General features: G+C 47.9%; 2 protein-coding genes and 1 pseudogene across 3 annotated transcripts; all 3 read left to right on the forward strand.

The window, feature by feature from the left end:
- The first annotated feature begins 549 nt into the window (after positions 1-549).
- Positions 550-2,048, forward strand: GCG54_00011722 (annotated as a pseudogene). The gene is made up of 4 exons: positions 550-844; positions 1,021-1,087; positions 1,307-1,741; positions 1,790-2,048. Coding segments are annotated over exons 1-4 (1,056 nt in total).
- Positions 2,049-2,993: 945 nt separating this feature from the next.
- On the forward strand, positions 2,994-7,042 carry GCG54_00011723 (Cytokinin dehydrogenase 3; the record flags this gene model as incomplete). The annotated part of the gene is made up of 10 exons (XM_045411618.1): positions 2,994-3,387; positions 3,447-3,653; positions 3,708-4,055; positions 4,110-4,279; positions 4,332-4,556; positions 4,615-4,658; positions 5,854-6,254; positions 6,307-6,539; positions 6,602-6,976; positions 7,028-7,042. The coding sequence occupies 10 exons, from the start codon at positions 2,994-2,996 to the stop codon at positions 7,040-7,042; spliced, it is 2,412 nt and encodes an 803-aa protein (XP_045256855.1).
- Positions 7,043-8,454: 1,412 nt separating this feature from the next.
- Positions 8,455-13,525, forward strand: GCG54_00011724 (Bifunctional cytochrome P450; the record flags this gene model as incomplete). Its single annotated transcript, XM_045411619.1, has 6 exons — positions 8,455-8,720; positions 8,772-9,627; positions 11,692-11,925; positions 11,982-12,405; positions 12,459-12,520; positions 12,572-13,525. The coding sequence occupies 6 exons, from the start codon at positions 8,455-8,457 to the stop codon at positions 13,523-13,525; spliced, it is 2,796 nt and encodes a 931-aa protein (XP_045256856.1).
- Between the last annotated feature and the right edge of the window lie 399 nt (positions 13,526-13,924).

Here is a 13,924-nt window from a genome sequence, read left to right on the forward strand (position 1 = left end):
TGTTCTCCCGATTAGACTACCTATTCTCTATATTATGAGAGGCCTACAGCTTCGTAGGCTTTTTTTCCAATACTACTCATCGGATCCTCTTGACAATGCTTCCGGGAATGTGGCCTCGAGATTCGGTCCGTAGTCTGCGTAAGACAGCTGATCGACCGTAAGCCGGCACACGCATCAATTTGCCTGCAAAAATGGAGATGGATCAAATTAGTTTCCTACGTGAGAACGAGCTGACGTTTCCTTGAAAGGGGTGAATCAGAGCGTGCTAAGAAAGAACACATGTTCCGACTCAGACAATTCCAAGGGACCGACGATCGGAATGTTGTCGAAACAACACCGAGACATCCTGTGGAATTCCAAGGTGGTGAGTTAAAAAATGGGACACGATAAAAACATCCGTAAAAATTTTGATATGTAAAGCTAGGTATATACATGGCAGGAAAAGCTATCCTTCGCTCAACGAATTTGGCTCTTTCATTGCCCTCATCGTCGCTCCTCTTGTACTTCAAGCCCTCAAGAGCAATCATCCAACCGACCTCTTGAGACGCCATGAGTATCGCAAAGACAACCTTGGCCTTCCTTTGGAGTTCGGGAAGCCTGCTCTTGGCCTTCGGGCTGACGCAATACCCTGCAGAGGCACCCTTCAGATTCATCAGCTGCGTGGCCCTCAGCGACACCGACCTCGGAAGTATCTTTTACCCAAAAGCAGCCGGTATCAGCCCGCAAGCTTGCCAGCAACAATGCGCAATAACCGACTCTCATTTCGCAGCCTTGGGAAGCGGCGTGGATTGCTACTGTTCTCACGGCACCACTGGACACGAGATGTATCCGGCGCTTGCTCCTGGTGCTAACGACAGCTTCAGTCTCTGCAACACGCCATGCCAGAACTTCCCAGACTATGCTTGTGGTGGTACAGATGGAACAAGGAAGATCTACAACATTTTCGGTGTTTGTAACCCGAACCCTCCGCCCCCTCCCGCACCGACGACGACATCAACGACAACAACTTCGAGCACTCAGGCCTCCAGCAGTACTGCTACATCCAGTTCTTCTACGATAGATACAGCATCCAGCTCATCTTCCACCAGTCCATCCAGTTCCGAGACAACTACCGTAGCTGTCTCCACAACATCATCTGCAACGTCATCTACAACACCGTCTACGACATCATCAACAACATCATCAACAATACCGTCTTCAGCTTCCTCGTCAACATCATCTGTGTCATCATCTGAGTCGTCATCTTCTACAACATCACCAGCAGCATCATCCACTGTTTCATTGAGTGGAACCTCCACGGTGACAGACGGCGGTTCAACAACAACTTCTGCGTCAGAGACTCCAGGCACTTCCACCTCTTCAAGTGTTTCGGTTTCTGCAGTCGTCACCACCAATGCACTTTCTTTCAGTTCCCAGAGTTCTGCGATCACGACGACTTCACAGTCGACATCAATCTCTACTGTTTCACCGTCCGCTAGCATCTCAGCTTCAATCTCGCCATCTTCAAGCCCCATCATTCCGTCTGGGACTCAGTCGATCGTTTCCAGCTCTTCATTGAGCCAAACCAGAAGCACAAGTGCAACTACAGGGCTCCCTACCATATCTCCGCCATTTTTTATGACGAATTCTTCTTCCACTATATCTCCCACCAGCCTGGTCTCACCACCGTCGAGTTCTTCCGCCAGCTCAAGCGGCACCTCCAACTCGCCTTCACCCGTCGGATCTTCATCGGGAACAGCGAGTTCAATTGCAAGCTCGGTTACTAGCACCACTTCAATGCCCCAATCAGGCCCCTCCAGCTCATTTTCTGGCACTTCGCAAACTCCAGTGTCGCCTTCAGGGTCTCAACCGATATCCTCACCAGGAATACCAGGATCGTCGTCTTCTGCCTTAGGTTCAATCGCAACATCTGGCCTGTTCTCGACAGCATCTGGAAGCCCATCCTCCAACGTTCTGGTAGCATCGTCTGGGTCAAGTCAGGGTACACCGACTGTTACACCAGGCTCTACTGCGACGTTTACCACCGGCTCACCTCTTGCATCCACTAGCAGCTTGCAGATTCTGATCAATGTTCCCATTGTTTTCACCATTATTCCTCCTCCAGCAACCTCAAGCGCTGCTTGAAAGACCCCAAGGCAGTGAGATTTGCCGAGTCTGTATCCACAAATTTACAGAAAACTTCCAAAATCAACCTTGGTCGGAACAAATTTCTGTTTGGATTCACTTCAATCAGAGTAAGTCGACAGTGTGAACCAAAAGTCAAGACGTTTGAAAGTGGAAACTATGACCCATCCATTCAAGAGGAACGTGGAACCCAACATCACCGCAGCATTTCACAGCTGGCAGAGTGTCGAGAGACCGATCCCACCCAGCGGGAATAAATAAGCTTAAAGTCCACAGTATGACTCCAAGTGGGCACAGTCGTACTTCGTGAAAGCGAGGAGCATGAGTGGCTCAAGCCATAAGGTTCGTCCGGCCTCGGCCGCTGCGACCGACCGTTGAACCGGATGGTAACGGACTTGGTGTATGGGGTTGATCCGAAACGTCTTAAAATCATTGTTACGGTCTGGATCGAAGTGAGTAAAAGTATCCATTGTACGTCATTTTGTAGGCTCGCAACAAGGCCGCTAGTAACGGAGCTATACGGCATCGGAGTTTCAGTGAATTTCCTCGTCTGAAGACCGATGTCCGAAGCGGACGACGCAAACCAATGAACTACAGCTCCTCTCATCATCAATGTCGTAACATCTGATTCATGTGGATTCTCACGTCAGATGCATTACTACAGAATAAAGCAATTATTAATTCCAATCCAGCTCGCCTTGATATATTTATCGCGAACAGCGACCACAATTAACTAGGTCCAATCTATATTTACAAAAGGCGTGACAAACAGCCTGTTCGTCTGATCATTCTACCATCAAAGTTGTTCTTCACTCGAAGTAACTAGCTAGGCATCATCGACTTCCCCGCCTTTCTGCACCGTCGACGCAATGTCCTCCGAATCTCACGCGAAAACCCTCAAGGCCTTGGAACCTCTGAGCAAGCTTCTGAATCCGGGCTCTGTCTTGACTCCCCAGGATGAGTCTTATACACATCACTCCGAACCATTTGCCATTCAAAAGCAGCAAAATCCCGCAGTCGTTCTTGTTCCGAGCTCGGCCAATGAGCTCTCAGAAATCGTCCGCTTTCTTTACGCCTCAGACCTGGATTTCGTCATCCGAGGACATGGCTTCAAGTCGCCGTCTGCTAAGCACGTGGTGATTAGCATGATGAACTTCAAGGACATCAGCTACGATCCAGTCAAGAAGATCGCCACGGTTGGCGCAACTGCTACCTGGTCGGAGGTGGTGACATACATGGATAAGGTCGACCCGGAGTACTCCGGTAAGTGAATATTCATCTTCATGTACTATTACGTATAAATCTTTGCTGATGGTTTAAAGTACCTGTGGCTCGAACTCCGGCAATCGGTGTCGCCGGGGCTATTCTGAACGGTGGCATTTCTTGGATGTCCACTGAGTATGGCTGCATTTGCGACCCGGTCAACTTCCTTGACGCTGAGGTTGTGAAATATGACGGCGCGGTTGTCATGGCTTCTCAGGAGCCCGATCTCTTGTGGTCCTTGAGAGGCAGTGGCGGTGGCTTTGGGAGTGAGTCGAACGTGAGGAGGTGCAGCCGTCTTAACAACGACTAACCAAACACAGTCATCACCAAGGTAATGCTTCGGGCACACCAATATCCGACAAACATCTGGTCCGGTCTGGTTATGGTGCCACGAAAATGGTTACCGCAGTTGATAAACGAGATGGTTGAATTCAACCACTCAGTGCCCCACCCCAAAATTACCTATTTCATGTACTTACTGCCCGAAAGACTCCTTCACACAATTCTGGAGCAGGAAGAGCCGGACGCTGGGGATGCGGTGATTTTCCACGTATATGATGCACTTGGGGAGCAGCATGGCCGAGCAGCGTTTAGCTGGGTGCTTGATAAACCCGGCGTTATTGACCGAACCAGGGTCACCAACATGAAGGGTGTCGTCGACATGCAGCGTAAGTTCATGCCTGGTCATACTGCAGGTTTTATGCTAAGTGAGGCCTTCTCAGGAAACGCCGCCGTCTTGCGAGGCAAGATGAAGACACTCTATGCGCCGATGGCTCTCCCCGACGTGGATCGAGACACTCTGAACCGAGCAGTCGCATTCTACGACAAGCTAGGGTCTCTGGATAAATCCATCCAGGACATATCTAGTGTAGTTTTTGAATGCCTTTTGCTGGTGAGCCGACCCTAGCAAAGCACATGTTCCCGACTAACATTATCCATGAAAGCGCCCTCCAATTGGAGGCACAGCCGAAGTTGCCTGGCCTCGGGCTCCAGGCCTGAACCATCTCTTGCTTCTCATTGCAAGTTGCCCCGGAGATGGTACGAAAGAGCAGGAAGAGCTGCTTCGTAAAATCTCGATCGATGCGCCTAAAGAGGTTTTAGAAGACAAGCTTGGGCTAGCGGAGGTTAACCCTGCTGGTCTTGAACTCGACTATCATAGCGTGAAGGCCGTAAGATCAACTCACTAATCACTGTATGAATCTGCCATCAATACTAATATCGTGGCAGGTGTACAGAGAACACTACGAGAAGCTGCTTGCGCTTAGGAAATTGTATGACCCGAAGTCACGTTTCAAATCGTTCTTCTAGTTGAACAATCTGGTGGCTGAGCTCGCTTATGATATTCTCGATTTTGTCAACTTGCTCCAAATATTTTCTCTTTATTATTTTGTCTTTTGATAGTCAATAACTTGAAGCTTAGTCAAGAGTGTAGTAGTTGTGATGTGGTCTGATGTCATTCGAGCTTGAGAAAGTGAAGATATTATCGGCAACCCTGGATCATCGTCACCCACCTTTCTTAAAGGTGTCCTTCGGCAATAGTGTGTTCGCCGAGGCCGATGATGCAATGTTCCAGAACGATGCGCATTGAACATTTCAGGACCGGCGGCTTATACATCAAGCATAACATTTACAGCTACCTTAGACTAGGCCGTGGAGCCTCGCGATTGCATCACATCGGCAACCTCACTTCGGTTGGCATCAAAGCCTCTTCTTCTAGCACCAAAATGCTTCCAAGATGATAGAGTCATTCTCTTCCCATATTCCTCAAAAGGTGTCTATAATAAGATCTGTTGAAAGTCAACAGCTGATCACAAAGTTTTAGGCTGTAATTCTGTAAAGAGAGATTGAATTGTAGCGCCGTATGTTGTCTAGCGTGCAAGCTTTTTTTTTTTTTTTTTTGGATACGATGTTCGCTTCGGATATCTGAATTCTGTAATTATCCCATTTCAACTCCGCCGCATCGACACAGCCCGTTTCAATCATCTAGCGATATGTTCACCAACTAACACAGCCTGTGGCAGGTCACCGGCCGTACTAGCAAGGATGGACGCCGATCCGGGCCTCCGCGGCCTACCGCGTCTCCACCATACGAGCGACTCGGGTCCGTTCGCATGATGAGACGAAATCTAAAAAAGTGATCTGCTAGGGAAAAGACTTGTGTTCTCACCGAGAAACCCCTGGATTACGGCTTCGACTTCGTCACTTTGGCAGATAGGAACTGCCGAAAGGAATCCACTCTCGCGGGTCTTGCGGCGACTACATTGCCATATCTATCTTCGACCCCGGAGGACCTTTCGAAAGTCATGATGTTTTCGTTCACTAATCGAACCACAACTTGTTGTCTGAGGCCATGTACGCACGCATTTTAGTTTTTTTGTTTGCAATTCTCGCGACACAAGCGGCGGGCTTGAATCCTGTTCGGGACAGGTTGCCCGTCAAACACGCAACAAACGAACTGCATGACAGAGCAACTCACGAGCGGGCCTATGGGGCACCCATTTCACCACGATCAGAGCCCGTCGTCGCCATCTACCGCGGACAAGAGAACGACACCACAGCCCTAATCCAAAAGGGAGACTGTGCATTTAGCGCATGGGATGAGCTCTACATTACCGACTTTCTTCAAGAACAACTCGGATACCTGTCGACAAGCGATCACTGCTGGATCATCAAAGGTGTTCGAGGACTGCAAGAACTTTTACACCGAAACATTACCGCCAACCCGCTCAACAATGTCACCATTCCGACTTGCGTTTCCCTCAATATCACCAGTAAAGGGAACTCATTTTCCATTGACTTCTCAACAAACTCTTATGAAGTCAACGGGGTTGCCGAAGACACTTTTGTGCTTCTCACCTACGCCCACCGTGAGTTCTTCGGCCCTTTGGATAAGCTTTCGACTAAACCTCTTCTATTTAGTTGTCTGTATGACTGCCGCATTCTTTCTGGCGTATCCCATAATTCTGGTTCTGGCATCAACTCCCAGCTTGTGTATTATGATCGACCGTCCGCTCCAAGAACCAACCAAAGCCAAGATTGATCGATGGCAAACAATCTTCCAGGCTTTCGTATTCGCGCCTCTTATGATTGGGGGTCTCGTCACTGGCATCATAGGGATGGGGACATCAGAACATGCTAGGACAGAGCACGGTGTAAGTTCCAATTCACGTATGCCTTGGACTGAGTTGACAGTCAACTGACATTCATACATCAGATTGTTGGCTACATCACGATAGGCCTGGCGGCAATAGTTGTTCCGCTTTATCTGTACCAACGACGACTCAGCTCACGGCCAGATCTGACGTTCTACATGTATCGAAGAATGAAGTTCATCAACGCTCTGGACTTTATCGTATGCCAAGCGATCCTCGTGATATCTGGCTTCGCCCTTCCGGACGGCATTGACGACTTTGGTGTGATGACTTTGTGTGGCACAAACACAATTTCAACATCCTTGATATTCTCTTTGGGTATGATTGTGTCCTTTGTATGGAACTGTGCCATGGCAACCATGACGGTGCAATGGCTGCTCGGCCAAAGACTTCAAGGAGGCAGTATTCGGGACAGAGCACCACCTTGGATGTTGAAGGTTTTGCGAAAGAGATCGATATAGTATCTCTCAATGATTGACGAATTTTAGACATACACCATATAGATAAAGCAGGCCCTGTTGTATCGGGTCTTTAAGGCAGCAGGCACTAGGCTACCTATCGAGCAGGCCAATGGCTTGAAGGAGTTTTGTTTACATGTCTAGCGTTGTTCATGAGGAGCTTGGCTACCTTGCTACTCTCACACTTAAACACGGCTGAACCCACTGGCCTTGAACACGCGCAACATTAGTATTGCATCTGAGACCGCTGAAAAAGTTCTGTTGGCCTACCCCGATTGCTAGAGCCAAAATCGTCCGCAGCACAATGATTTGGTTGTCTTATGGGGTTTTTAGGGAACAAGTGCCATTTTTTGTTTGCCGCGTGGCAGTTAGAGCTTGTCTTCAGGGCTTCTCTGGCCCCAACCTCTGTTTGAATATGTTCTTGAAGGTACAAGTCAGAATAGTAGACCACATAACAAGAACAGCGGCCTGCTCGACTTGTTCCGCATACAGCCGTCCCATCTTGGGGATGCTGTCCGTCCCTGGAGATTTAAAGTATGCTAGTGACGTAACCGTCACTAAGTAATGCAATGGCTCGCTTCGTGACACCCAAAATTTCGGGATATTTCAGTCCTTGTTGTAAAAGCTTGAAATAAGATGAGTTATTGGATGAAGCGTCTCTTTGTCGCCGTTGCCAACCAGAGGACGTACCTAAGTTGAAACGCATGTTAATCCTGGCATATCACCCACAACACTTTCTGCGCCTACTAAGCCGGCGGGCCTTGCTTGCATTTTTCGATGCCGGGCCTTGCTTCGATTGGTGCGGCGGCCCGGTCGGTGGTTACCTTAAGGGGCCGTGTTAATGCGGGGTCCGGGTCTCCGCGGACGCGACCAGGCCGTCCGCGGAACAAGGTCCACGTAATCAGAATGACGGTAGCAAAAGCTATGGCTTTTTGAAACATTTGAGGATACCCATTCATCTATAACGTAAGTTTAGTGATCAATAAATATTACGTGGATTGCATATGCTTCCTCGGTAAGGTGAGCTTTCCCCTGCCTGAACAGGAGTCCAGCATGTTAAAAATGACTCTGTTTGTCCGAGTTGATGTGAGCCTTTTGCAACCCTTGAATATCGGCTGATACCTGCACCATTTTGAATGCGCTCCCACCGAAATCTGCGTATTTGATAGTAACTGAAGCATAAGCTTGTTCTGAATGAGCTTTACGCACTTGACTGTGCCCATAGCCTCTCAGCATCAATGGCTATACCCGGTCCTTGCCGCAAGTATCCTCGCAGATTTCGAATGATAAACAGTTTCTCACTGACTAAAGCTCTCCCTATTATCGGGAATCTTCTCAATGTCGACTTCAATTATCCCTTAGGATCGCTCATCCAGAAAGGGAAGGTCTATGGTATACAAACTCCTACACAATCATACATGTGTCGGTAACAGGTAACTTCAGGGCCTATATACACCATGACTTTTGCTGGCCAGAAATTCATCTACGTATGCAACTACGACATTGCGAAAGAGCTTTACGATGGTGCGAGGTTCCATAAGATCGTGGCTTCTGGAGTCGCCAACCTTCGTTATGCCGCTGGCAACGGTCTCTTTACGGCGCAGGTAGATAATCATGAGTGGGAGATTGCCCATCGCATACTTCTACCGCACTTCGGCGCCTCAGAAATCAGGAATATGTTTCAAAGTATGATCGACGTTGCAGAGCAGCTGTGTCTCAAATGGTACGCCAAATACACCGCAAGTGAGAGGAAGCCCTAACCCAATCTAATCAGGGCGCGTTTCGGGCCAAAAGCCTTGATCAACGTTTCCAGCGACTTCACGCGGCTTACACTTGATACAATAGCGCTCTGTACTATGAGCTTCCGCTTCAACAGCTTCTACTTGGGTGACCGTGTACATCCCTTTGTCGAAGCCATGACAGCTGTCCTCGCCGAGGCCGAAACACAATCAGGGATACCGCCGTATCTGAGCTTTCTGCGTTGGAGCTCACAAGCAAAGTTCTTCAAGAACATCAACTTCATGACTCAGACTTGCAGAGAGATCATTGCTAACAGGCGAGATGTGAACACGGAGACTCCAGACCTACTTGACGCCATGCTGACTGGACGAGATGCAAAGACGGGAGAAGAGATGACAGAGGAGTCCATCATCAACAACATGATCACTTTCCTCATTGCAGGCCATGAAACCACCTCAGGCTTGTTGTCCTTTGTCTTTTATTTCCTACTGGAAAACCCCGAAGCGCTTCAAAAAGCTTACGACGAAGTTGGCTCTATAATTGGCAGCGAACGAATTTCCGTAAATCATCTGCAGCAACTACCTTTCATTGACGCCGTACTCAAAGAAACCCTTCGTTTGATGCCAACTGCTCCCGGCTTCTTCGTCACCCCTTTCAAGACGGAAATCCTGGGAGGGAACTACGCAATCCACGCCGGTGAGCCAATACTGGCTCTGCTTCATCTCATACAAAGGGACCCCGCGGTTTGGGGAGATGATGCCGAGGAATTCAAACCTGAAAGAATGCTGAAGCACAACTTTGAAAAGCTTCCGAAAAGTTCTTGGAAGCCTTTTGGAAATGGCAAGAGAGCATGCATTGGCAGAGCCTTTACATGGCAGGAGGCTCAGTTGGTATGTTTCGTTTTCCAATCAAGTGAAGCTGACCCCGGCAACTCTGCGGACTCCGCTGAGACCTTTGAATAGATCGTTGCGATGATACTTCAGAATTTCGACATCAGCAAGGGCGATCCGAATTACAGCCTCCATGTTAAGAATTCTCTAACGATCAAACCCGTTGGCTTCACCATGTTGGCCAAAGTGAAAGGTTGTAGAGTCGATTCCGGCCTTTTTCAACCGGGAGAAAGATACTAACGGCTACTTGATGGTGAGAATTGGCAATAAAAAAGTAAACGCGGTTTGAACTCCAGAATGGCCATTTTCTTAAGTGCTGGTTGTGACCTTTGTATGCACAGCTTCCTTCTTTCCTTCTAACCCCTTTTTTTATGCTTAGTAGGTAAACGCCTGCAGGCACACACTTTTGACTCTGACGGGGAAATATGTGAGGACCAGGACGGCCTAGGCTGAAGAGACCTTCACGGCCATGGCTTTCGTTCATATTGGCGTTCGTGGCCAACCTTTTCCGGAGAGCAACCAATTGCCCAAACAGCCAAAACATTTGATTTTCTGATTTAGACAAAAGCCTAGGATCATACGTTTGATGCATGCCGATTGCATGGTATCTTTAGGCGAGATATTCAATGTTGGCAAAACGCTGAGCCGTTCCACCAAAAAAACAAAAAACAAAAAAAACAAAACGAAAACGAAAACGAGCAAGAAATGTCAAATATTGATATCATGGGCATTCTATAGGTGGTTCCGAGTTCTAACAAGACATGAAGGCTCGTTAGCTAGCTTGTAGGGAAATAATCTCGCTATATTCTTCGTATTTATCCAGCTCGTTGAGCTCCTCCCGAACCTCTCTCATTTACTCATTATATCTAAGCTTCCTATGGAGTTTTCGCTAATCCTTTTAGTACTCCTTAATACCTTAGACCTTATTAGATTAAGAGAGGAGGTATACTACGATTTAATAAATAAATATTTAGTAATAGTACTTATCCTTAGACTTATCTAGGGATCTAATATTAAAACTTATATTATTAATAGTAACTTAGATATATTATTTATACTTTTTTATAAGAGTAATAAAGTTAACTTTCTCTTTTATTTTTTAGTTTATTAATTTAGTAATAAATATTTTAATTAATTTAATTATAATAAGTTAATCTTATTAGGGATAGTTAATAAGTAGAGGAAGAATAGACCTATATTCTTCTTTTTATATAACTTTATATAATAAGTTATCTATAAACTATTAAGGTTATTAATAATATTCTTATAAACTTAGATTAAAACTTTCTTAGTTATTATAAATAATATTATAATACTTAGTAAGTATCTATTAAAGTATAAATAGAATTTTTATAGTGTGGTGTAAACCTCTATAAATTAGATGTGGCTGGGCTTAAAGGGTAGAAGAGGGAAATAATCTTGCTTCTTGATAACTCTTTTGGATGTCAGCTTGGTATTTGCAGCACCAAACAAGAGATATTTTTCCACCCCGTCTCTGGTCGTACCGCTAATGCATCAAGGTTGGAGATCCTTGTCGATTCCCAGGATGCAGATCCTGTGTGAAAGCCAAGCTGTCAGACTGCTGCTGTACTATCCGTAATCCGTACTTCGTACTTCCTTTAACACGCGGCATGCGAGACATCGACGCGATGTGTTGTCTTTAGCGATTGAATCTGATTTGAGGAGTGGTAAGTGCCCCTTGTGGATCTTGCAAGCCCGTCAGCACTGCGCCTGGAAGTTAGACAGATCCTCAGCCCCTCCCTCGACGGCCTGCCCACAGAGACAGACTAATTGCAGCAGGGTGGACGAGATACGACATACCATCATTGGTAGCGGAAACATGGAATCATGCTTAAATTCGATGTGGCGTGTGTTTTCAGCAGCTGCAGTTGTACCTTAGGAATGCATACAGGGGCGTCATGCATGTCGAAGCGAGCACAACACCAACGTCAAAGTACGACACCAGACGTGGAACACAAGGTACAAAAGGCGACCCTGCCCCTCTTTGAAATAATTACTCGTGGCAGAATCCTTCTGCTTCAATTTTTGTCGTCCTTTTCCGAGGATCTCGCGCTTTCGTCCTCAGCCATGCCTCCCCTCAGACTGTTGCTGGCCGCGGCGTGTATGCTTGGCAACTCGCTCCCTGCATTTGCGCAGACCACCGATGTCGATAGCGACATCATTGAGCCTGCCGATTTCAACTTGTCCAATGCCTTATTGGAGCACGGGGTCGCGGTCTCGGATGTCCCTGGCTTATCAAACCTCGGAAAGCCATCACAGCCCGAATGCTCCGTTGCTGTGAGTCGTAGCGTCAAATCCATGAGCAATCATAAGTTGACACTTCACAAATTCAGTGCGACACGCTCAAATTTCTCTACGGAGACGGAGCTGTCGAAACCAGAAATGAGACAGCCTACAACAGTTTCGTAGGGTCATATTGGTCGGCAAACCAGGCTGCGGTCAGGCCTCGGTGCATCTTCAAACCGTCCCAGGCCGCGCAGGTCTCTGTGTTTGTGATCCTGTCTCGTTTGACCCAGTGCCCCTTCGCGGCCAAGAGCGGTGGGCATGCTGCCATGGCTGGCGCCTCCAGTGCTCAGGACGGCATCACCGTTTCGTTTATGAACATGACGAGTATCAAGCTGTCTGACGACAAGAAGATTGCTTCCATCGAGCCTGGGAATATTTGGGGCGACGTCTACAGAGAGCTTGCCAAGTCTGACATGACCGTTATTGGAGGCCGGTTGTACAACATTGGCGTCGGAGGACTGACGACCGGAGGTATGACAAGACGACGGCCTCACTAAGGCTACCGCAGGCTTACATGGCACCAGGTGGAATTTCCTACTTTTCCAATGAGCACGGCTGGGCTTGTGACAATGTGGAAAGCTACGATGTAGGTGGCAGTACGCGCATTTCATAATTTTCAGGGTTGACTTTCTGGCAGCTTGTCGTTGCGACTGGCGCCGTGATCCGAGTCTCGGCGACGACTTATCCGGATCTCTTCTGGGCCCTCCGTGGTGGCGGCAACAACTTCGGGCTGGTCGTCAACTTCAACCTCAAGACAACCCCCCTCCAAGGTGGCAAGATGTGGGGAGGCAGAAGGACGTACACAGAGAACAACTTTGACAAGGTTGCTGAGGCGTTCCACAACATTGTCGTCAATTCCGAACAAGACAACAAAGCCGGTTTGTGGCACGTCTGGATGTATGCCTTTGAAACCAAAATGGCGGTTCCGACACTGTACTACAGCGAGCCCGACGGCAGTCAAGCTGCTATTTTCGACGAGTTCAACAAGATTCCAGCCTTCGATGATGCTACACAGGATCACATCCTAGCGGACTTTGCCGCTCAGGGCATGAACGATACGCCCCCGGGCCTGCACGAAGTCTACTATGTCATCAGCACAAAGGCGGACTTGAGCCTTCAAAATTGGGCCAAAGATCTCTACTTCAAGGAGGTCATGGCCGTCGCGAATATTTCTGGCATCGTACCCGCTCTCACGATGCAAGGTATCACGATTCCGCAGCTGAAGAAAATGCGAAACAACGGCGGAAATGCGTTGGGTTTGAACGTTGACGATGGGCCACTCTACATCATCCAGATGGCTGTCATGTGGGCCGACGAAAAAGACAGCGAGGCCGTCTACCGTTTTGCGTCCAACCTCCTCGAGAAAATCTCCAACGAGGCAAAGAAGCGAGGGTTGTACAATGACTTTGTGTACATGAACTACGCCAGCCAGTATCAGGACGTGGTCAGCAGTTACGGGAAGGACAACAAAGACAGGTTGAAGAGTATCTCTACGAAGTACGATCCCAATGGTGTCTTTCAAAAGCTGCAGCCGGGATATTTCAAACTTGATCGTGCGCCAATTACTGGCACCAAATACTTTTCGTTCTAGGTCTGGGAATCGACGGCGATATGGCGAGCCAGTGTGACAACTGGGATGATATCAGGGACTTACGAGTAAGTTAGTTTGATGTTCCTTGAACTATCTCTTCCAACCTACACGTCATACGGAGTTGCAGGCCTTTGCCGACACCGGTGTCGAGAGCTTTCACTCGAACCGCGGAAATTGTGCCGAGACGAGGAAAGTGAGATTGATCGGTCAAGAGAGTCACCAGAATAGAGTTCGTTAGTTATCAGTCGTTACTGCTTTCTGTGCCGCTGGTTTTGACACCTGGATGGAAATCGTAAAGGTGCTTGCTGGAATTTGGGACTTGGGCACTGCTTTGGGCACATTCGCCCTCTTCACGGACATACTTTTACACCAAGTATTAAAAATCAAATACCTCACATT

The sequence above is a fragment of the Colletotrichum gloeosporioides genome (assembly GCF_011800055.1).
Source record: "Colletotrichum gloeosporioides strain Lc1 chromosome Unknown consensus_110, whole genome shotgun sequence".
Lineage (NCBI taxonomy): Eukaryota > Fungi > Ascomycota > Sordariomycetes > Glomerellales > Glomerellaceae > Colletotrichum > Colletotrichum gloeosporioides.